The sequence below is a fragment of the Neofelis nebulosa genome, chromosome 5 (assembly GCF_028018385.1).
Source record: "Neofelis nebulosa isolate mNeoNeb1 chromosome 5, mNeoNeb1.pri, whole genome shotgun sequence".
Classification (NCBI taxonomy): domain Eukaryota; kingdom Metazoa; phylum Chordata; class Mammalia; order Carnivora; family Felidae; genus Neofelis; species Neofelis nebulosa.
The window spans coordinates 140674361-140698954 of NC_080786.1; the positions used below are offsets into that span (position 1 = coordinate 140674361).

General features: G+C 38.9%; 1 protein-coding gene across 2 annotated transcripts in view; it reads left to right on the forward strand.

Moving 5' to 3' along the window:
- The window catches only part of GABPA (GA binding protein transcription factor subunit alpha), a 41669-nt gene extending 19715 nt beyond the window's left edge, over positions 1-21954 (forward strand). For both annotated transcript variants that reach the window (XM_058731795.1, XM_058731794.1), the window contains exons 6-10: positions 7873-8067; positions 12740-12793; positions 13729-13869; positions 14105-14297; positions 18340-21954. In XM_058731795.1, coding sequence (XP_058587778.1) covers positions 7873-8067; positions 12740-12793; positions 13729-13869; positions 14105-14297; positions 18340-18568 — 812 coding nt within the window. In that variant the 3' untranslated portion in view covers positions 18569-21954. The remainder of the gene's footprint in view (positions 1-7872; positions 8068-12739; positions 12794-13728; positions 13870-14104; positions 14298-18339) is intronic.
- The last annotated feature ends 2640 nt before the right edge of the window (positions 21955-24594 follow it).

Genomic DNA, 24594 nt, shown 5'->3' on the forward strand with positions numbered 1-24594 from the left:
ACGAGAGGGACTTTTAATTGCAACATAAGAAGGTAAGTCCAGGGGCGCCTGGGTGGCGCAGTCGGTTAAGCGTCCGACTTCAGCCAGGTCACGATCTCACGGTCCGTGAGTTCGAGCCCCGCGTCAGGCTCTGGGCTGATGGCTCGGAGCCTGGAGCCTGTTTCCGATTCTGTGTCTCCCTCTCTCTATGCCCCTCCCCCGTTCATGCTCTGTCTCTCTCTGTCCCAAAAATAAAAAAAAATTTAAAAAAAAAAAAAAAAAAAAAAAAAAAAAGAAGGTAAGTCCAGTTTGGAGGAGATCAAGCTGTTCCTCAGAGACGGTGTAGTTGACAGTATTCTTACCTATTTTTGACGTGTAGAAGCCAGCATAGATGTTGTACTTGACTTTCTTGTTACTGAGTCACCCCTGAGAGGGGAGATGCTGAGAAGGAAAGAAGGAGCATAAAAACATTTGAAATAATATTTTATGGTTTGCTAGACTTGCAACAAGAACCTTTTGGGGAGTAGAATCCTTTTTTTTTTTTTTTTTTTTTTTTAATTTATCGTCAGGGTAGCTAACACACAGTGTATACAGTGTGCTTTTGGTTTTGGGGGTAGATTCCCGTGATTCATTGCTTACATACAACACCCTGTGCTCATCCCAAGAAGTACTCTCCTCAATGCCCGTCACCCATTTTGCCTCCTCCCCCAAGGAGTAGAATCTTTTATGGAGAGTAACATTTAAAAATGAATTGTAGAGAGCAAGATTATAAACTTTGACTCAAAGTTCCAACCAAGGGTATTACTTACTTAGAATAAAGCTCTTTTCAAACACTTGACATTTATTTAGGTATAGGAAGATTTTTTTTAAATCATTGTTTTTTTTTTTGTTCCTAAAATCATTAGCAACTGGAAAGTTTTAGGAATGTAATTACTGTTTTCTTAGGAAACTATCGTTTCAGGTTTCTTTCTGCACATAAGGGTAGTCATTTTGCAATTGCTTGTTAATTCTGTGCAAAATTGAAATATGGCTGACTGGTCGTAGCTACTTTAAATCTCTTTGAAATATTGGTCCACATTGGACAGTTCCTTAAAGTTCGTTTTATACGTATCAGTTTTATATCTGGACAGGAGCTTAGAACCACCTGTTCATATATGTACAATCCCTTCACTTTTAGATTTTTCCAGGACTCTAACTATTTTCCTGCTGTTTTGTTTTTGTTTTGTTTACTATTTCACATTTAAAAGCTGTCGATGAAATTCAAATTAATGAATTTATAGTAGTTAGAAGTCTGGTCAAATGGGATGTTCAAACTGACTAAAAGTATTTATTCTTGTCCTTTTTTAACAAGAATATTAAAAAGATGACTATATTTATTTTTATTTTTTTTTCTTTCAGTTGTTTGAATAATTAAGAAAGATAAGATAGTCACATTTTTGGCTCCCAAAATTGTCAAATATTAACATTTTAAAATATTACAAGTGTTGGGGCACCTGGGTGGCTCAGTCAGTCGAGCATCCGACTTCAGCTCAGGTCATGATCTCATGGTTCATAGGTTCGAGCCCCATGTCAGGCTCTGTGCTGACAGCTTGGAGCCTGCTTCAGATTCTGTGTCTTCCTCTCTCTCTTTCTCTCTCCCTCAAAAATAAACATTAAAAAAATTTTTTTTTAGTACTACAAGTGTAAAATACCTGGTACAAAAAGAGAAGAATGGGGGCGCCTGGGTGGCGCAGTCGGTTAAGCGTCCGACTTCAGCCAGGTCACGATCTCACGATCCGTGAGTTCGAGCCCCGCGTCAGGCTCTGGGCTGATGGCTCGGAGCCTGGAGCCTGCTTCCGGTTCTGTGTCTCCCTCTCTCTCTGCCCCTCCCCCGTTCATGCTCTGTCTCTCTCTGTCCCAAAAATAAATAAAAAACGTTGAAAAAAAAAAATTTAAAAAAAAAAAAGAGAAGAATGTAAAATTGTTTATGTTGATTACATGCTGAAATAACATTTGGATTCATTAAATGAAATTATTGTTAAAATAAATTTCACCTAATTTCTTTATTTTTTAATGTAGCTGTTAGAAAATTTTTAAATTACATAGTACCCTGCATTATATTTCTATTGGACAGCTGCTGATCTAGACAATTGTAGCCTTCAGTTCTGGGAAATTTTCCTGTATTAGTCTTTTGATAATTACCTTCTGTGTTTTTCTTTTCTTTTCTCTGAAATTCCCATTCAATCTCATGGGCTGATCCTCTGTGTCTTTACTCTTCCACTTGTCATTTCTGTATCTGTCTGTACAACTTTGCCAAATTTCTTGTCTTTATATAACAACCTGTCCTGAGAGTTACTTTCACTTTACAAGGACTCTTGATATTTGTTTGTTGATTTTAGTATTCCGAGCTCAGTATTATGGATATCATGTTTTCTCTTACCTCTCTGAATATTTTTTTTTTTTTTTTTTTTTAAATTTTTTTTTTCAACATTTTTTATTTATTTTTGGGACAGAGAGAGACAGAGCATGAACGGGGGAGGGGCAGAGAGAGAGGGAGACACAGAATCGGAAACAGGCTCCAGGCTCCGAGCCATCAGCCCAGAGCCTGACGCGGGGCTCGAACTCACGGACCGCGAGATCGTGACCTGGCTGAAGTCGGACGCTTAACCGACTGCGCCACCCAGGCGCCCCTTACCTCTCTGAATATTTTCATCATTGTGTTGGGGTTTGTAAAAATTTGTTTTCCATTTTGTTATGGCATTATTTCTGTCTTTTCTGGGTTCTATTTTTCTGTTTATTTTTGTTTTTTTTTTAGACTGAAATATCTGATTATTCCTGCTCATCTGTTCATTGAGTGAATAACTTTTTTTTTAATGTTTAATTTTGAGAGAGAGAGAGAGAGAAAGAGAGAGAGAGAGACAGAGGTGAATGGGAGAGGGGCAAAGAGAGAGGGAGACAGAATCCGAAGCAGGCTCCAGGCTCTGAGCTGTCAGCACAGAGCCCGATGCGGGGCTTGAACCCATGAACCACAAGATCATGACCTGAGCAGAAGTTGGATGCTCAACCAACTGAGCCACCCAGGCACCCCTAACTTTTTTTTAATGTTTACTTATTTTTGAGATAGCGTCAGTGGGGGAGGGGCAGAGAGAGTGGGAGACAGAGTATCCAAACATGCTCTGCACGGACAACAGTGAGCCAGATGTGGCGCTTGAACTCATGAACTCTGAGATCATGACCTGAGCTGAAGTCAGATGCTCAACCGACTGAGCCACCCAGGCGCCCCAGAGTGAATAACTTTAAAGCTAATTAGTTTGAAGCTCTGGAAAGGGTTTCTTGACCATACACAGGTAAAATGGGGTATTGGTCATTTCATTAAAAGATTTGAAAGTGCCAGTATGTATAGCTCTTTTTCCTGGGTTTCTTTAACTTTTCTGGAGAATTGGCCAAATACCTAACAGGGGTAGAACATTGCAGTGAGGATTTATGGTTGACTTGTATGTGAATGCTGCATTGTGGAAGTGGAAAGGGAAGGGCAGAGGGTCTCACTCTTCAGTTTGTAGACTTTTATTACTGGGATCTGTTCTCCCAAGATCTGTTTAATGTCTGTCACTGATCTTAAAGTGTTCCTGGGAGTGGGGGAAGGGTTATGGACATGTGTGTTGAGGGATGCTTCTGTTCAGTTGGCTCCTGAGAATGAAGGAGAGGCCCTGAAGGTTCTGACACCACCATACACTTAAAATCAGTCCCCTGATTTGTATTTCCCTGATGAGGAGCGACGTTGAGCATCTTTTCATGTGCCTGTTGGCCATCTGGATGTCTTCTTTTTTTTTTTTTTATTTTTATTTAAAAAAAATTTTTTTTTAATGTTTATTTTTGAGAGACAGAGAGAGGCAGAGCATGAGTGGGCGAAGGGCAGAGGGAGAGGGAGACACTGAGTCTGAAGCAGGACCCAGGCTCTGAGCTGTCAGCACAGAGCCCAATGTGGGGCTCAAACTCACGAACCGTGAGATCATGACCTGAGCCAAAATCAGACGCTTAACCGACTGAGCCACCCAGGTGCCCCTGGATGTCTTCTTTTTTTTTTTTTTTTTCTTCTTTTTCTTTTTCTTTTTTTTTTTTTTTTTTAAATTTTTTTTTTCAACGTTTTTTATTTATTTTTGGGACAGAGAGAGACAGAGCATGAACGGGGGAGGGGCAGAGAGAGAGGGAGACACAGAATCGGAAACAGGCTCCAGGCTCCAAGCCATCGGCCCAGAGCCTGACGCGGGGCTCGAACTCACAGACCGCGAGATCGTGACCTGGCTGAAGTCGGACGCTTAACCGACTGCGCCACCCAGGCGCCCCCTGGATGTCTTCTTTAGAGAAGTGCCTATTCATGTCTTCTGCCCATTTCTTCACTGGATTATTTGTTTTTCGGATGTGGAGTTTGGTGAGTTCTTTATAGATTTTGGATACTAGCCCTTTGTCCAATATGGCATTTGCAAATATCTTTTCCCATTCCGTCAGTTGCCTTTTAGTTTTGATGATTGTGTCCTTTGCAGTGCAGAAGATTTTTATCTTCATGAGGTCCCAATAGTTCATTTTTGCTTTTAATTCCCCAGCAATAGCACTGCTTGGAATTTACCCAAGGGATACAGGAGTGCTGATGCCTAGGGGCACTTGTACCCCAATGTTTATAGCAGCACTTTCACCAATAGCCAAGTTAGGGAAAGAGCCCAAATGTCCATCAACTGATGAATGGATAAAGAAATTGTGGTTTACGTACACAATGGAATACTACTTGGCAATGAGAAAGAATGAAATATGGCCTTTTATAGCAATGTGGATGGAACTGGAGAGCGTTATGCTAAGTGAAATAAGTCATACGGACAAAGACAGACACCATGTTTTCACTCTCATGTGGATCCTGAGAAACTTAATAGAAGACCCTGGGGGAGGGGAAGGAAAAATAAAAAGTTAGAGAGGGGGGGAGCCAAACCATAAGAGACTCTTAAAAACTGAGAATAAACTGAGGGTTGATGGAGGGCGGGAGGGTGGGTGATGGGCATTGAGGAGGGCACCTGTTGGGATGAGCACTGGGTGTTGTATGGAAACGAGTTTGACAATAAATTTCATATTAAAAATAAATAAAGAAAGAAATCAGTCCCCTCATTTACCATGCACACCTCTTCTGCTACCTGGTGCCACCATGACCTGAGCCAATAAGGGGGTTCTGCAGGCAAGAAACTCTTCTTGCTATATCCTCCTTGAAAGATATATTAGGTAATAGCTTCTCCTGCTTCACTGGATTTTCACTCTGCTTATGATCTTCAAAAATAAGTTGAAAATCTCCCATCCATTTGTCATTTCCACTCATGGTCCTGTGAGTTTACTTCTTTTAAAAAATCCTTAACTATAATTTTACTAGGGTCTTAGAGAAAATAAGCAGGCGAATATGCATGGACAATTAGTTACGTTAAGAAGTCCTAACGTAGGACAGAAGTCCTAATGTTATTTAAGAAAACAAATCAGACTACTTCTATTTTCCCCCAACTTTTTTTTTTTTTTTTAATTTTTTTTTTCAACGTTTTTTATTTATTTTTGGGACAGAGAGAGACAGAGCATGAACGGGGGAGGGGCAGAGAGAGAGGGAGACACAGAATCGGAAACAGGCTCCAGGCTCCGAGCCATCAGCCCAGAGCCTGACGCGGGGCTCGAACTCACGGACCGCGAGATCGTGACCTGGCTGAAGTCGGACGCTTAACCGACTGCGCCACCCAGGCGCCCCTATTTTCCCCCAACTTTTTTGATCTTGACACTTTCTTCATGTTTTTGTAAAATGAGGTTACTTGAATTTTTAAAGGGAGTTGTGTTTCAGGATAGCTTCTCTAACTTCCCAGAACTCCTTCATCTGTTATTTTCAATTAATATTAAAAAATAGAGCCAGTAGGGGCCCCTGGCTGGCTCAGTCAGAAGAGCATGTGACTCTTGATCTTGGGGTCGTGTGTTCAAGCCCCCACGTTGGTTGTAGAGATTACTTAAATAAATAAAACTTTAAAAAAGAGCCACTTGCTTGCTCAGTTCCTGCCTGTTCCCTTACTCCACTTTTATCTGGACCTCCTCTCTCTTTTTCCTTGGTGTTCCTATGCTACTCAATTTCGATCCCATTCCCTCCGGTTTCTCCTCATTGTGGTCCACTCTCCTGGATGTGATCCGCAGGCTCAGTTTTTAGAGCTCACAGATGCTACACTGCTCCAGCCCCTTCACCTTTACCTCAGACCTTTGGGCTCACCTGTTACTGGATTGGGCAGGACTGGTTGAGCTGCTGCTTTGGCTTGGCCTGTCGTGCTTTCAGTAAGAACTCCCTGGCTGTGTTCGAATTCTCTCGTGCTCAGAATGAAGAATGGGTCACATGTCCCTTTGCTTCCTCCCCGCTTTGCTGTCTCCTGCACAGATAACTGACACCATGAAGGTCTGTGACTGTTATAGCTTTGTCTTCACCTGTGTGTATTTGGGCTTTCCTGGGGATAGCTTGTCACCTCGTTTTTTTGTAAATATACCTGGATTTTTGGTTTTGCTCTCTAGTTGCTTTTAGTGGTGTTTTTTTAACATGTGCATTTAGAGACATTAAAAAACTTCACTGCCCTCCTCCTCCCTTCACCTCTTTGTGAAAATTTCAAATAAAAAATCAGTTCTGTGACTATCAATCCTCTATTATGTTTGATTCATTTTTTACTATAAATTGGCTCTTGATAAGTACCTAAATGTTTTTTTCCCCACTTATTCCTATTGAATAGCCTGCAGCTTAGGGCATGTAACCAACGCTATTTGGATAGGTCATCTTCTCCATGCAGAAGTATCTGTATCAAAATTAATTCAGTCAGTATTTATTAAATTTATATGGGTAAAATACTCTGTTAGATGCCGGGGATACAACAATTAAATATTCGTACATGTTGGCCATCCTTTTCATTTGTGAATTCAATTAGATAATAACAAATGATTGGGAAAATGAATTTATTTGTATTTACTTTTTATAGATTTAACAAATTATGCATAAGGCATTGTGGTAAACGCTGAAGATACAGTGGTTTACAAGACACAGCCCTTATATTCAAGACCTTAACGTGTTACAGGGAAAGACAGCTGAGTAAACATGCAATTTGCATGTTGTAAGTGCCACCAAAGGGTAGAGATACAGGAGCACTAGCTTTTTACAAGAAGCAAAAGGGAGGGAAGGTTATGTTGTGCACATTTTGGAGAATAAGTTTAGCTCCTCAAAAGCCCCTTATGGATTTTTTGGGGTTTTTTTCAGTGCACCAAATTGTACACAGCTACAAAATAATGTTTGAAACTTGAATAACTTAACTCCATTCTCTCTAAAGTAATCACATATTTTATTCTTCTAGTTGACCCATTAGAGAGCAATTTTATACCGTTTTTCTTAGTAAAACTCCAGACTAACAGATGTAAAACCAGATGAAGTCATTACAAATTTAGGTTGAAAAATTCAAAAGGAGCTGAGGAGAAAATACATCATTAAAATTTATTTGGGGGCACCTAAGGTGGCTCAGTCGGTTAAGCATCCGACTCTGGATCACAGCTTGGGCAGGTCACGATCTCACAGTTCATGAGATTGAACCCCGCATCGGGCCCTGCACTGACAACACGGAGCCTGCTTGGGGTTCTCTGTCTCCTTCCTCTGCCCCTTCTCGGTGCCCCCACCCCTCTCTCTCTCTCAAAGTAAATAAACTTTAAACAATTTTTTTTTAATTTTATTTGAGTTTATATACTTTACTTGGGGAAAAAAAAACCTGTCTGGATTTTATCTCCATATATATGTGTGTATATATATTTATACGTATTGACAAATTAACCATGAATTCATGTAGTGTCGAGATAGAGCTAAGCTAATGGTAATATTTTTCTCTTTAGATCCTATACAGTGGTCCACAGACCAAGTCCTGCATTGGGTGGTTTGGGTAATGAAGGAATTCAGCATGACTGATATAGACCTTACTACACTCAACATTTCCGGAAGAGAATTATGCAGTCTCAACCAAGAAGATTTTTTTCAGCGAGTCCCTCGGGGAGAAATTCTGTGGAGTCATCTGGAGCTTCTTCGAAAATGTATAAAATTTAAGTTATTACCTATTTGCGTTGTAACTTCAGTTTAATTTTATTTCGTTATAATTTTGTCTTCATTGTGCATTGTGATCATAGATAATAGCAATAATAATTAACACTTAATTGTATAAGGCTGTGCTGGGAGCTTTATATGCATTATCTCATTTAATCCTTCTAATGCCACAGATCCTTACTTTCCCTATTTTTTAGATAGGAAAGTGAGGCTTAGACAGCTCTCTTAGCTCTCTTGTACTGTCTCTTAGACAGTACAAGGCTAGGGAGTGGCAGGGCCAGGATCCAAAACCAGGCTGGTGAACACTAGAATCTCAGTTCTTAAGATGCTGTGCCGCATACTTAGCTCTCTTCATAAATTTTAGTCATTGACTTTTATTTCATCCGTCAGTTCTTTCATTTACTGTTTATCTGCTAGAAACTTAAGATTGTCCACAGATGTCGTCCCTGTTTCTTTTCATCATTAGTGGAATTAAATCTTCTACAATTTCTTTTAATTGAATGGGATCTTAAGAGAAAGAAGTGTAGGGGCGCCTGGGTGGCTCAGTCGGTTAAGCGTCCGACTTCAGCTCAGGTCACGATCTCGCGGTCCGTGAGTTCGAGCACCGCGTCGGGCTCTGGGCTGATGGCTCAGAGCCTGGAGCCTGCTTCCGATTCTGTGTCTCCCTCTCTCTCTGCCCCTCCCCCGTTCATGCTCTGTCTCAAAAATAAATAAATAAATAAATAAATAAATAAATAAATAAATAAATAACCTTACAAAAAAAAAAAAGAAAGAAGTGTAAGTGTGCATCCCTCCATCTTGAATCGAAAGCAGCTGGTTGTAAGTGTTTCCAAGTTGGCTCCACAGACATTATTATTATGATTAAGTGACTATATACAGAAATTAGAAACTACTTGGCTGACCAACAAAAAGCTCAAGTAAATGCAAATTATTTTGTTTGAATTTTAATCCATCTTAATCCCCTTTAATCCAACAGTGACTATCTGTTAAAATATTTTAGCAGGAACCTGTTCCCTGACACCCAGTTTAGAGGCCAGAGATGCTAGCCAGACACACATACTTTTCAGAATGGGTGAACAGGACAAACTCTGACTTTGGTTTTGTAATGGTGTATAAAGGTACCTGGTAGGGTTTATTCTGTTATGTGCCCAGTAAAAGAACAGCTCAGGTTGGAGGGATTTTACATAGTAATTGACCGCCTGGGGTGCATTCTCTACTGCTGAGTAAGAAATGAGCTCTGGAGACAGGGTTTTTCCTTCACGGATTATAGTTTGTCTCTTTTATGGAATCTCTTAAATATTAGAGGGAAAACGTATCTATGACACTGACTCACTACATTCATTACATTTACAGGGTTTATTTCCAGTTTTTCTTAATAGGTAAAGAAATTAAATGTTCTAGTTGAAGTTTTGTCCTTGATTTCACGGTTTTTTTTCTCCGTGCCTTTCAGATAAATAATGAAAACTCTTGAATTGTTTCAGATTTTTAGCATATGAGTCATGTTTACTGAAATGTTTTCATATAGGAACTCTAAAGATTAGGACAGGACAAAGATGGTGCTTAGACTGCAGTTTGATTTTTCTCAGATTGGCAGGTTTTCTCTCTCCCCGAGGGCAGCACTTTGTTGTGGCTGTCTGGTTCTCCTAGTGCTTCCCAAAATCTTTAAAGCTCATTCAGTGACTTTTCCTGGTATGGGGAGTAGAGGAATCTCGTGTATCTGTTCATTCATTTCCTTGAAGTGGAACAGGTCTTCCTCAGAAAAACTCTGCCCTGGAATTTTATTTTCAAAAGTAACAAATCCCCACAGCTTAGATAAGTACCTTGCAAATTCCTTGCTTATCTGGCCATGGTTCTTTGCTTTGTCCTGGCAAGGAAGGTCCCATCTGGTTTGGGATCCTAATGCCCAGTTCTGAATTGGGGGATTGGTAGGCTGATGTGTAAAGGCTATTTCTGGCAGATTTTCTGTAATTCACAATACTCATTTCCCAGAACAGGCTTTTCTGAGCACAGTCAGGTACTCTGGCCCGTCTTGTAGCGTGAAGTCTATAGCCTATGTCTTACGAACCCGGCATCTATCATCTAGTCGTCCTCCGTGATCTTTCAAGAAGAAGCAGTGCTGCACAGATCGAGCTTCTTCTTCATTTATGTTAGATTCTCCACCTGGGTCACCCCCACCTTCCTGCAGTTCATATGGAAACTTCATCCGAGTCCTGCTGTACTGGCGAGGATAATTAGGAATATTCCATTACTGACAGCTTTTTGAAGAGCCTCTTGAAATGCTGTCACCAAAGCCAAAGCTCTCAGTTTGCAGAGGACCTCCTTTAGGAAAAAGAATTGCCTTGTATCTTTAGTGTCTAAAGTTTCTTCATAAAACGGATTCATTTCACCCAGAGCGCTGCCTCTTAGGATGATTCTTTTGTACGTGGCCAGGATTTGAGGGCTACAGTAGAGGAATATGATAGGTAGTCTGTGTGGTCTTGAACCCAGTTTTCAAAACCTCCTCTGTGTTGTGCCTTAATCTGGAGAGTTCCCAGGAGACAGACCAAACTCCATTCTGAGACTCAGAGCTTAGAAGCTGATCTTACAGGTTGGTAACACATGGGTTTTGCGATGGTGACTCCCTGTTTTGCCTCTTTTTTTTTTTTTTTTAATATATTTTTTAAATATTTATTTATTTATCTTTGAGAGAGAGAGAGAGCATGGGAGTAGGAGGTGGGTGGGGAATCCCAAGGTGGCTCCACACTGTCAGCACAGAGCCCAGTGTGGGGCTCAGTTTCATGAACTTGTGAGATCATGACCTGAGCTGAAATCAAGAGTCAGACACTCAACTGACTGAGCCACCCAGGTGCCCTTCTTTTGCCTCTTTTTAGGCTAGGGCATCTGTGTTCATTTAAGCCACAAATGGAACAATTTCTGTTTCAGTAGCACTTTGCTTCTTCAAGGTGCCTTTATAAGATTTGGGGGGAAATCTACAAATGTAGGGCACGGATTTTTCTTCAAGAGAGACAACAGTTCTTGAGGAGAATGCTCAGAACTAGGAATCTGGATGAAATAGTAACATCTTCAGTTTCTGGAAAGTTAAGCTTTGTTTCGTGCATTATGCTTTTTGTTTGTTTGTTTAAGTTTATTAATTTATTTTGAGAGAGAGAAAGCACAAGTCAGAGAGGAGCTCTGAGAGGAAGAGAAAGTCCCAGGCAGGCTCTGCACTGTCTACACAGAGCTTGACACAGGGCTTGAACCCACAAACTGCGAGGTCATGACCTGAGCCGAAGTCAGACACTTAACCAACTGAGCCACCCAGGCACCCTCGGCATTGTGCTATTTGAAAGCAGTTTTCTTTAATCCTCATAACAACCTTGTGAGGTGATGGGTGGGGATATCTCATTTAAACATGAGGAAATTAATGTTTAAGTTGGTTGAATAATTTACCAAAGTCACACAGCCAGTAAGTGAGGGCTAAGATCAGAACGAAGATCTATCGAGGCCAGTCCCATATAATTGTATAATCCCCCAAACTCAGGACCCCCAAAGAAAGCTCCCTTCTGACAGGTAGGGTTTAGACTTCTTTTTAGTTTCTCAGCGCTTCCCAGTTCTGTGTGCCTGGAGCCGGGCCCTGGCATGGTACCCTAAGTAGAGCTGCGTTGGGCGCCCAGGCTCTAGGACTCACTCAGTACACAGGCGATTGCTGGTAGGAACAATTTCAAGAGAAAAGAATCCAATCCATGATGGACACTAAATAGGTTGAAGTGTTAGAGACCGGGAAATAGGAACTCTTGTTTAAGAAATAAAGAATAGGGGGCGCCTGGGTGGTTCAGGCAGTTGAGCGTCCGATTTCAGTTCAGGTCATGATTTCGCCGTTCGTGAGCTCAAGCCCCCACATTGGGCTCACTGCTGTCAGCGCAGAGCCCCCCTCAGATCCTCTGTCCCCCTCTTTCTCTTCCGCTTCCCCGCTTGTGCGTTCTCTCTCTCAAAAATAAATAAATCTTTAAAAAAAAGAAAGGGTAGCATTTGAGTAGGGAACAGCAACAGATGAGTGATGAATGGTTCTCTAAAGGGTTATATTAGGACTTTTTACAATGTAACTCTCATATGAGAGCTATATTTGTAACCATTATTACATTATTTGATTCACTTGTGACTTTTAGGACCACTACAATTTTATTGAAAATTTAGCTATCTTTAAGAAGGAGCCTTTATAAAGTTAAAGCAATCTTATTCAAAACTTTTATCCAGTCTGTTAGATTAATAAATTATGAAGATCTGTCATCTTGACTGAGGATGTACATCTAAAGAATGTAGATCTAAGCCATTTCAGTGTGGTGTATATAGTCTCATCTTTGATCTGATCTTGAAGAGTCCCCTGTTTTACATGGTTTTATACAGAAGGAGATATAGATACAGATATGTATGTTTAGAAAACCGTGATTCTCTGAATAACTTTTCTTACCATTCAAAGAATTAGAGCTTTCCATCTGCTACTTGTCTTAAAAATATCTTTTCCTTGCAAAGTGACTATCAAGTATTTCTTAGGTTATTGTGCCAATGAGTTTTGTTGAATGCTTTGCTTTTTTGTTTGGTTGGTTGGTTGGGGTGGGTTTTACTAACTTGAGTTTGATTTTCTGGATTTAAATATAAACAGAAATTTTTATGTATGTTCTTCAGATGTGTTGGCAAGCCAAGAACAACAGATGAATGAGATAGTTACAATTGATCAGCGTGAGTATTCATGCACATAACATGTGGCCCATTTGTCACAAATTTTTTTTTTAATTCACTGCAAGGTAATAAAAAGAAAAATTAATTTTTAAACTTTTGATGAAATATTTTAGACATACCAAGAAATGAAGTATAACCATTTATGTACACCATAAGAATTAGAACTTTTATATATCGCGTTAAATGACTGTCCTGAATTTGGTGTTTCTTATTCTGTGCATATTTTATATTTTTATCAAGTAGGTAACCACACTTTATAGTATTGTTTTACACATATTTAAACTTTTTTGGTAAAATGATCATAAACTGTACATATCCTTCTGTAACTTGCTTTTTTGTTTGACAGTTATGAGACCCATATCGATACTTGGCGGTGTAATTTCATTCATTTTCACTGCTGTTAAATATTGTTCTTAAAACTCTGTGACTGGCACTGAATGAGTATTTGTAAGAATGAGTGTGAGATTCTCTATCCCAGGAGTTCTGTGCTTCCCACCTGATGAGGGATTACTGTAGCTTTTCTCAAAGTGGGGGCAGGGGTTTGCTCTCACCAGCAGTGCATGGGAGTTCTCGTTTGTCCGTATTTTCTCCAACATTTGACACACTGTTGTTAATGAAGAAATATTTTGAAAACAAATGTTTTCATAATTCTTTGCCTAACATATACACACCACTAAGTTAATTCCAAATAAGATCAACACTTACTCCTCAAGTTAAGATTTCAAACCATACAGCAAACATCATACCTTATCCCCGGAACTTTTTTGGTAATTTTGTTCAAAACTGTTGTGGATTAAGGCTTTTTTGAAACGAGACCTTTTGTTGAGCTAATTAGAGGGGCATTAGTAAAACTAACTGCATTCTGTGTCTTTCAGTAATTTTTTTCACTGCTTGTTGTGGAAGAGAAGAAAATTTCTCCTTGTTTTTCTTTGCAGCTGTGCAAATTATCCCAGCATCCGTGCAGTCTGCTACACCAACGACCATTAAAGTCATAAATAGTAGTGCAAAGGCAGCTAAAGTACAGAGAGCTCCTAGGATTTCAGGAGAAGATAGAAGTTCTCCTGGGAACAGAACAGGTATTTTTGCATTACCTAATGGTATTTTTAAAATTTGTCAAATTAATGTGTATTTCATTTCATTGTATGAAAATGTGAATATGCTATTTCCCTGGCAGTATTTAAACAGCATTTGTAAACAGATGTATTTTTAGCATGGCTGGGAAGGAATGACCCAGAGAATCTGTTTGTTGTCTTTGGCCTGCTGTTAAATTCATAGCACTGTGGTCAGCACTTGTCCTTCTTGTCCATGTAGGAAACAATGGCCAAATTCAACTATGGCAGTTTTTGCTAGAGCTTCTTACTGACAAGGATGCTCGAGACTGCATTTCTTGGGTTGGTGACGAAGGCGAGTTTAAGCTAAATCAGCCTGAACTGGTTGCACAAAAATGGGGACAACGTAAAAATAAGCCTACAATGAACTATGAGAAACTAAGTCGTGCATTAAGGTAGGCGATGATTTTTTTTTTTTCTTTTTAACATTAAACCTTTCTAAAAAATGACCCCAGAAAGCTAAAGGTTTTACATTTATGTTAAAAATGACTTTTTGCAAAGATCTTTAGTGATAATTTTGAGGAACAGTTTCTTTAAAAGATGATTCCAAGCTTATTTGTTTTTATCTGGTTGAAAAGAATATATGTGTTTAACTGTTTAATCTCTGAGTTTTCTGTCATTTACCTAACAGATAAAGATGCTGCCATTTGCATAGGTGAATTGAGTGTAAAGTTTAGCAAAGATGCAGATATTTTCCCTTTTTTATAATTAGGTGTAAAAGGTCGACCCATTCCTCTATTTTTTCTTCCCCTTCAACCTGCCTAACTCTGAATATCCAACCTTCACACTGAATTGGAATAGAATAAAATTATTTATAATATCCCATAACTTGTATGAATTTTTTTGACAGAATTACTTTCAGAAATTATGCTTACTACAGTGGGAAATTCAGTATGTTCATTTAAGTAACTGAGAAGTGGGATATATAGAAATATCATGGAATTACTGTCTTTTTTTTGGAAGAGTGAATATAGTGTAAAATAGCTTTGCAATTTACCTCTGTATTTCTAAATAATATGCTTTTACTGCTACTTCATGATTCACTTGAACATTGTGAATTTCACACTGAGAGATTATGATTTACCTCCCATCACTACACACACACACACACACACACACACACACATACTTTCTCCACTCTCTTGTCATTACATAATTACATGGAAATTGTGGTTAGATCAATATTCACAGTTACAGGATCATGATCATGTGAGTACTGTTACAGGATTATTTACTTTTCCAAAATAGCATTCCTAAGTAACTAAAATGCTTTCTTTTCAATGTGCTTATCACTTATTTAGTCTCACACACTTTGCCAGCTATCTAAAGATCCTTTCCATATACTTAGAATTAAAACTTTCATTTTTGATGGTTGCTATGAATGTATATATACAAGTCCCTTCAAAATTACAGATAAAGTATTAGAATTAATCATTAAGATGTCAGTTCTCCCCAGATTGATATTAAGTTTCAATGCAGAGACCATCCGGATAAGTTTCTTTGTAGAACTTGACATGCTGATTGTAAAACATATATGGGAACATAAAGTGCGCAGTAAGCAGGGCATGTGAGGGAGGAGAGCAGTGCGGGAAGTGCTGGAAAGCTTCGACAGTAAGACAGCGCATGGCTTGCCTCGGAGAGACGAACAGACTGCAGGCTACTACAATGGAGAGCCCACATAGAGCCAGGTATATAAGAGGATTTGATTTAAAGATGGCAGTGGGGGAAAGACTTGCTTCTCAATCAGCAGAGCCAGGACAGTTGACCATCCATATGGACAAAGGGAAACTTGAGCCCTTCCTTATACTATACTAGAAATCGGTTCCAAGTAGCAAGTCGATAGGAAAACGAGAAAAAATAGGCAAGAGACTTAAATAAACACTTCAGAATTTAGATGATACAAATGGCCAGTGACCATATGCCGTGGTGCACAACCTCATTCGTAATCAGGGAAACTTGGTTGGAAACCACCATAAAATGGCACAACACATATCTTCGAATGGCTGAAATTCAAAAGATCGCTGGTACCAGGTGTTGTGAGCACGGGGGTGCTTCTGCACTTTTGGTAGGGACGGAACCTGGAACCCAGCGGTTTCTCTCCTAAATATTTACCCAACGGAAGCGTCTGCATATGTCCGCACACGTGCTCATAGCAGCATTATTTATAATATCCAGAAACCAAGTATCCATCTGCAGGAGAGTAAATAAATGAATTATGGTAAACGAGAGTGGACTGTGTATCCAAGAAAATGAACAAAGCTACAAGCGCTGATACAAATGCAAAGTCAAAGAATCAGACCCAAAAGACTGTATATGATTACATTTATAGTGTAAAGTTCAAGAAACAAAAACTAAATTGCAGAGTTTAGGGATGCACTTTTGGGTGATGAGAATGTAAATACAAGCCATGAATTATCATCATGCAACAGGATTGGATTGTGTTTACCTTTTAGAGTAAAGGAGGGGTGGTGATTTCTGGGAAGGGCCTTGGAGGGATTCTGGGGGCTGGCAGTGTTCTGTCTCCTGACCTAGGTTGTAGTTAACAGGCGAGTGTTCACTGAAATAAATCACTGAGCTGTTCACTTGGGTGTGCTTTCTGTTTATGTAATATAGTTCACAATTTAAAAGGTTAAAAAAAGACAAGTTTAAGAAAAATCCTATCCATGAAAATACAGGTATTGTGTACCTTTCGACTTCATTGTAGAGAGGGTACAGATGTGATGCTTGCTATTAGGTGTGGTTGTATGATGCGTCTAGTAGATTGAAAGACACGTTAAGTAAAATTAAATTTAGTGTTTGTATTCTTTATCCGTTCTTACCAAGAGACAGAAGATTATACCAACTCCGTTTTTCTCCTTGACATGTAAAACCACTTTCTTCTTTTATTTTACTTTTTTCTCAAGTGTCTGTTACAGCCTTACGTATTATGTAGAAATTTTCTTGAGAAGCTGAAATACGAATCTCGTTTTAAACTGGGTGACAGGAAGTTGGTGGTTTTTGGGCTGAGATCTAAATTCTGTATTAACGTGATTGGCACAAAAGGAAACACAAGAACTGTGCCCACCCAGTGTGTGGTCTTCCTTACTGAGAGAGTCAACGTGACTGACTGTGACACTTTTGCTCTTCTGGAATTAAAGAAAAGTGACTTAATTTCCTGCATATAGATCCGCCTTTTCACTAGTGGACTCCTGATTAAATTGAACGACTTCTGTAATAAAATCCTGCCAGCTGTGGTAGTTTACACCACTGGTATTTGGGCAACTAGTCATACCTTTCATAACTGCTCATTGTCAGATTGGTACAGATGGGCAGTGCAGTTTTAAAACAAAGCCTTCACATTCCACCCGCCCAGATAAGTCTTGACTTACCTTTTCCCTGTTAGTGGAATTGGCAGCGCATGCCAGGAAATCAGGTCTGTTTTTCGGAGTATAAATCTAGCTCTATTTCCATCTCCATACAAACCAGCAGTAAGCTAGACTTCTAGAGGGTTTCCCACAGAGGCAACTCTTGTTTCTTTATGATGTCCTCTTTCCTGGTTTTCTGTATCCCGTCTTTCTTCTGGCCTTTTACTTCTACTTTTGAGGCTCCCTGTTAGATTCGGAGAACTTCTCTCCAAGTTGAGCCTTTACGTATTAAAATGGTGATGGTGAAGGTATGGCTGCATCACAAAGGATTTTGTACAATGCAGAAAAGAAGGGGACATTCCCACAATCCATTGAATATGTATATTAAAATTTTCTTCTTATTATATGGGTTCTTAATTATTGACATAGCTTATACTTTATGGAGGGCTATGTGCCAGTCATTGTGTGCCAAGTAAGCACTTTGCAAAGCTAATCCTTTTAATTCTCAACAATTCTGTGAGGGTAAGTACTATTTTTAACCTCATTGTATAGATGGGGAATAAAAACTTTGCGGGGCACCTGGCTGGCTCAGTCAGTACAACATCCAACTCTAGGATCTCAGGGTCATGAGTTCAAGCCCCCCATTGGGTGCAGAGCCTACTTTAAAAAACAAAAACAACTTAGAGAAAATTTGGCTTTCCTGTGGTCACAAAATCACAAAGGTAGTTCTGTGGTCACAAAATCACAAAGGTAGTTAAGTAGAGACGCTGGGTTTTGAATCTTGACATTCTGACTCCAGGCCCTTGTTCTTAGGTTCTGTGACCACTCCCACGGTTTTTTGTTTTGTTTAACATTGTCTGTTTTTAAAGTAGTATTTTATCGTAATTGTGGAAATGTGTTGTTGAGCATTGAAATTTTAGTAAGTCGTGTTTTGAAGTTTGCTTGGACCGTAACTTCAATGTTAATTGCTGTTGGGGTAGACGCAACACTCTACCCGGCTCCTGTTTATGGAAGAATCTGTGAAATACCGTAAGTAAGAAGTCCCAATTCTGTATTTTTTACATGGTCCCAATGTGTCCTTCTCTTTTTAAAGGTATTATTATGATGGGGACATGATTTGTAAAGTCCAAGGCAAGAGATTTGTGTACAAGTTTGTCTGTGACTTGAAGACTCTTATCGGATACAGTGCGGCAGAGTTGAACCGCTTGGTCACGGAGTGTGAACAGAAGAAACTGGCGAAGATGCAGCTTCACGGGATTGCCCAGCCGGTCACGGCGGTCGCCCTGGCCACTGCTTCTCTGCAAACGGAAAAGGATAATTGAGCCCGGACCTTCTGGGAGCCCAAGGTCTTTCTTAAACGTTAGAGCAAGTGTTGCTCTTACCTTTATTACTGAATTTGAATCTTCTTTTATTTCTAGACTGTACAATCTGATGCATGATTTTTTTATAAATGTTTCATACTCTTGTGAATTTGGATCTTTTTACTTTGAAGCATATATTTTAGAATACGTGTATGTTAAGGATCACCACAATGTCTTCAGCGTGAAGTCAGGCTCATTGTGGGATAGTTTGGTAACAGTCAGGAAAGCTAAACTGGTCAGTATTAATGTCTAGCCCTACCAAAAATAGCCAGTAGCATCTGAGGATGAAGAGTGAATGAAGTATCTCCAGGAAACAGTCTGGCTTAACTATTTTTGAAAATATAACTGTTTCCCCTCTCTGCTGCTTTAGATGTTGCTTTACATAGAACCAGAAAGTGGAATTTTTCACAGCTACAGCATGTGTGCCTGTTTCATCTAATCAAGCAGAGCTAAAATATTCATATCAAATAAAACTATAATATTAATAAGTTACTAAACTGAGAGCATCAAGTTATTAAAATAGTTTATATATTTGCAAGCAAAGGACAATAAGAAGTCGACTGGCAGAAGAGCACTGCCGAAGAAGGAGATCCAGGTTGAAATCTGGCTTAACTCCAGCTAATTTTAAGGATTTTCTGTATAGATTATTCATAATGTCAGGCCAGGATTTAAATTATTTTAAGAGAGGCATTTAATTCTAATAAACCAACTATTACAAAAATCCTGAAATGATCTCTGTTTTTCCTGTCAGAGATTGAAAAAACCGGAAAGGTATACCTCAGCCAGAAAATAAAAGTGTGGTTTAGTTTGGTTTGGTATGGCTTGCTTTGTTTCTTTGTTTTCATTGCCTATTCTGCCTGCAGGTGTATTATGCAAAAGCAGCTTATAGAGCATTGTGTTTCTGATCAAAGGAAGCCTTGAAATCAGTCTGCAGTTAACCTTACCTTTTGAGACGACAACAAACTAGCTGCCAGTACATTTAAAAGGAAATTCTGACCTCCAGTATAGGCAAGTCTTCTCTCAAAACCAAATTTCTCATCTATTTAACTTTTTCCTTTTGAATATTATATATGTGTGAGTACCCATATATCTGTATACATGTCCAATTGACCATTTTGTTGTATGTATAACTGTACACATATATGAATACATGATGATATTCAAAAGGAAATGTATCTTAAAAGACAATACCTCATTTAAAAAAATTTTTTAATTAAATGATCCCCATATCTATGAAAACGTCATCACAATCCAACACTAAACAGAAATCACTAGAAATGTCTTTCTTTTTTGCTTGGTTTCCTTTCTTTTTTTCTTTTTGTTTTTTGTTTTAAGGCTGCGATAACATGAATCATGAAAGGAGATACTGGCAGAGAGCTTTTTAATCCTCTTAGAGCAGGAGATTGATTCTCAGATATTTCTTTATGCACCTTCTCCCTCATCATTTCCTTTATGGCCATCTCCCTGAACAGCTTTGTAAAAGCTCAGCTGATGCTTTTGTCTAACCCGGAGGAAAGGCGGTGGCAGTGAGTCGAGGAGGCATCGCTAGCAGTCGCTGCCACCAGAACCAGATGGTCGTTTGTGTTGAGCCGTAGCAGGAGGCGAATTTAGGAACAAGCAGGAGAGGAAGGATCTTCTTTTCCGGTCACCTCAGATCGTGACTTGAAGTGCTGTGGCTGGAGGACTGCGTAATGTCGGTCCCTTTATATTATCAAGTCATTTAAGGCCCCCCGGTAGATGCCGGAAAAAAATAAAACTTGTAGCTTCTATTTTTACCTTTTTATAAACACATACAGAAGAGACTGACAAACTATTAGTTTAATTTGGGCACGGCGACTGTAAGAGTATCTGAGTAGAATGACAGCAGGAAGTCCTGTATAGGAGCTCCAGGTTCACGTAAGAAATAGATCACTAAAAAGGTTTTGCCCCATCTTCTGGTCTGGAGAGTTGACCCGTTGCTTATAGTTGTAAAACCATGAAAAAGTTTACTCTTCTGGTATATTATCAGCAACTTAAAAGTTTTGACTTTAACATTTAAAATGCTTTTGCGGAGACATTATTTTAAAGTTTTAGCAAAGATGACAGACTTCCTCTATGTTGCAATTATCTGTGTATGTGTATTTTAAGGCAAGGAACACCCACGTTCTTTTAGATCCTAAAGTCAAACTATTGCTTCTTTTCTCTAAGTCCTCAGGTTCCTTTTTTTTTTTTTAAAAATACATCCTACCCATTTTTCTTCCTTTGGCGGTTTTTATTCCCCATTATCACTTGAACAAGGATCATTCTCCTACAGGATCAGGTGCTATTTCTTTCTTCTTCACCTGTCATCATCACTTCGTATACTGTAACATAGGTGAAGTCATGAGACTCATTTCCCCAGTGGAGTCAAGAAACTCGAGTGACTTTTTCTCAACTTACATACTAAATTGTTCCCATCGTCCGTGTTGAGGTTACAAATCATCAGAAAGCCAGGTAGTCTCTTCTTTTATTGAAAGATAACTTGTGTCGTAAGAGAAAATAGAATTCATGTTATTCACTCCTTGCTGTTCTTATGAATAAATTTTCCATAGGAGAATTTACAGTATACTTAAAGGAAGAAAGAATCATTGGCCATCTTTCCTACCCTCTAAGTACAAAAATAAGGAAATGCCCGTTTTTGTTTTAAAACTTGTTTTCCGCATGAGGTTCTCCCTGAGCCAACTTTCATGCATACCTAGCCCGAAGTTGGAAAATGCGTGTTGATACTGGAAAGTCAGACCCATTAAACAGAAATGCCATGTGGTTGACCTTCACGTGGAATGACCGGCTCGACATGTTCGCGTGTGTGCATCCGTGTCCGTTAAGTACTTGTTTTTCTCTCCCGATTAATGGGGACACTCGAGTATGATACTCCTTTCAAGGGCTGTACCTCCCATCACTTTGGGTGAGGTCAGCTGTTTTCCATACTCATTGTTTTATGCTACCGCCTTTTAAAAAGAACTAGTGTATCTTTGAAATAGCACAAAAATGTTTTAAGATTCATAATTACCAAACAACCTGTGACTAACTTGATGTCTTCACATCTAGAAGGTGTAAAAATATTGATATTTCAGTGATATTTCACTTGCTGCCAGAAAAAAAAAAATATTCTCAGTCTTTTGTAAAAGGAAGGAGGATTTTTGCCTACATTTTTACTCTTTAAATAAAGACACTTATACGGTCATAATAACAATTATGTATTTCTTTGTGGGTTTTATTTTTTTTGTAATTTTACATAAAACAGTTATTTTCTATTTTTACTCAGATAAAATATTTGTGCATAAAATGTAAAAATAGTAATATGAGAAAAATAAAACTATTATACAGTATATTTCTGTGTTTTTGGAAGTTTTTTTCCCTGCATAAAAAAAAAATGGTTGTCAAATTCCTGGAATATTGGGTTGGAGGAAAATATGACCGTCTACATCTGCTGTATTGTGCATGAGTCCCATGTACTTAACTATCGATTTGAGAAGAACTGACTCCACAACTAAAATTAGATGTTACAGTTTAGTCTTTATTTTTTAAGTTTATTCATTTAGTTATTTTGAGAGAGAGAAAGAGCAGGAGTGGGGGAGGAGGAGGGGCAGAGAGAATCCCAAGCAGGCTCCACACCATCAGCTGTCAGTGCACAGCCAGATGCCGGGCTCAAACTCACGAACCAGGAGATCGTGACCTGAGCCTGAGTCGGCTGCTCAACCGACGGAGCCACTCAGATGCCCCTAGAGTTTAGTCTTCATGAGAAAATAGATGAAATCACATCCACAGAGCCAAACTGGTTTAGAACAGCAACAGAAGAAATGGTGACACTGAGTGTTAGTAATTGTCAAAAGGCAAGCCAATGATTCTTCAGGTAGAGGTTCTCGGTAAGCCATTTTTTTTTTTTAAACTAAAAAGAATTACCTGTTTATGTTGCCTGTGTAACAACAAGACACTTCAGCCAGGACCAGAGTATACGGAATCAAAGGATTCAGGGAAAAACGTGCTGTATGTTATTTATGGTCAAGCCAAACTCTGACATGCTTCAAAAATTACGGCTTGGTGAAATGAACTGCTTTAAAACACAATCTAATTTTACTAAGCTTGAAGTCATGAAAATAATCGGAAAATTAGGTGCATTTGTTCTCTCAAAACACTGGCTTTGTGTGTGTGTGTGTATGACTCGAAAGCTTCATTTGCAAGCCAACCACTTGTTTAAAAGGTTTTTTACTACTAGCAAACTGATTTAAAATACTAACTTAGACTGATTTTAAAAACCTCTGGTGAAGGACCACTTTTTTATTTCCAGTGTGTCAGAGACCGAAACTCTTACATAAAACTCTCAGATGCATGAGTAGAGGGGTGGAGGACATGGGAAATTGTTTAAAGGGTATAAATTTTTAGCTTTGTAAGACGAAAAATTTCTGGATATTGGTTACACAAGAATGAATATACTTAACATTACCAAACTGTACACAGACATGTGGGCAAGACGGTAAATTGTCTACTTTACCACAATATAAATGTTTTTTTGAAAAACGAATCACAAGAAGAATTTAATAATTCCATGTAACTCACCATATTACACAATACAGGGGGACAAACCTGATCATCTCAATAGAGGCAGGAAGAGTATCCAGTAAAATTTCACATCTGCTCCTGATAAAAACTGAACAAACTAGAATTGAGAACTTCCTTAACCTGATACAATATCTCTGAAAAACCTGCAGCTGCAGGTTTATGCTAACCTCATACATAATAGTTTGTCTTCCTTCTAAGATTTGTGAAAAGGCAAAGAGATAGAGCCTGTAAAATAAGAGAAAGCATACCGATTTTAAAAAAAAACAACAACAAAACAACTACAGTTAGAGGCTCCTTGGTGACAGTTTAGCATCCGACTTCAGCTCAGGTCATGACCTCACCGTTCTTGGGATTGAACCCTGATAGTGCGGAGCCTGCTTGGGATTCTCTCTCCCTCTCTCAAAATGAACTATAAAACCACCACCACAACAATTAGAATTAATGAAAACAACTAGAATTAATCAATGAATTTAGTAAGGTATGGTACCAGGTCAATGTACAAAACTCAATGTTATTTCTACATGCTACCAACAAATAATTGGAAATTGAAATTTAAAAGTTACCATTTACAATAGTATTTTGAAAACATGAAATAATTAGGGACAAATGTAACAAAATTTGTGCAAGACTCATCCAACGAAAACCACAGAAACTGCTAAGAAACTAATGAAAATCTGAATGGAGAGGTATACCGTAATTGTGAATTGGAAGTCTTAATTTTGTAAATGTTAACTGTCCCTAAGTTGGTGTATAAATAGTGCAATTCAACTCAAAATTCTAGGAGTCTTTTTTTGTAAACGAGCTGATGGTGAAATTTATTTGTAAGTGCAAATGACCCAGAATAGCCAAAATAATTTTGAGAAGAAATTAGAGTAGTGGCATTATGTAAAGATTTGCTATTTAACACCACACTTCGGGGTGCCTGGGTGGCTCAGTCAGTTGAGCATCCTACTCTTGATTTCGCTCAGGTTGTGATCCCGGGGTTGTGGGATCGAGTCCCAAGTCAAGCTCTTCACTGAGCGTGGGGCCTACTGAAGATTCTGTCTCTCACTGTCTCTCTGTGTCTGTCTGTCTCTTTCTCCCGCTCTCACTCCCTTTCTCTAAAAAAAAAAAAAATAAATAAAAAAAAAATGTTTTATGTTGCTAAACTTAAAAAAAAGCTACAGTAATTAAGATGTGGTGTTGAAATAGGAATAGACACGACCAATGAACAGAATAGAGTCCAGAAAAAGACTCACATGTAGATAGTTAATTGATTTTTTAGCAAAGGTGCCAAGGTAATTCAATAGGGAAAGGATGGTCTTTTCGACAAATGTTGGAACACTGGATATGTTTATGGAGAAGAATGAGTGTCACTCCCTACCTCGTATCACACGTAAACATCAGATGGATAAAGAAACAGATCGTCA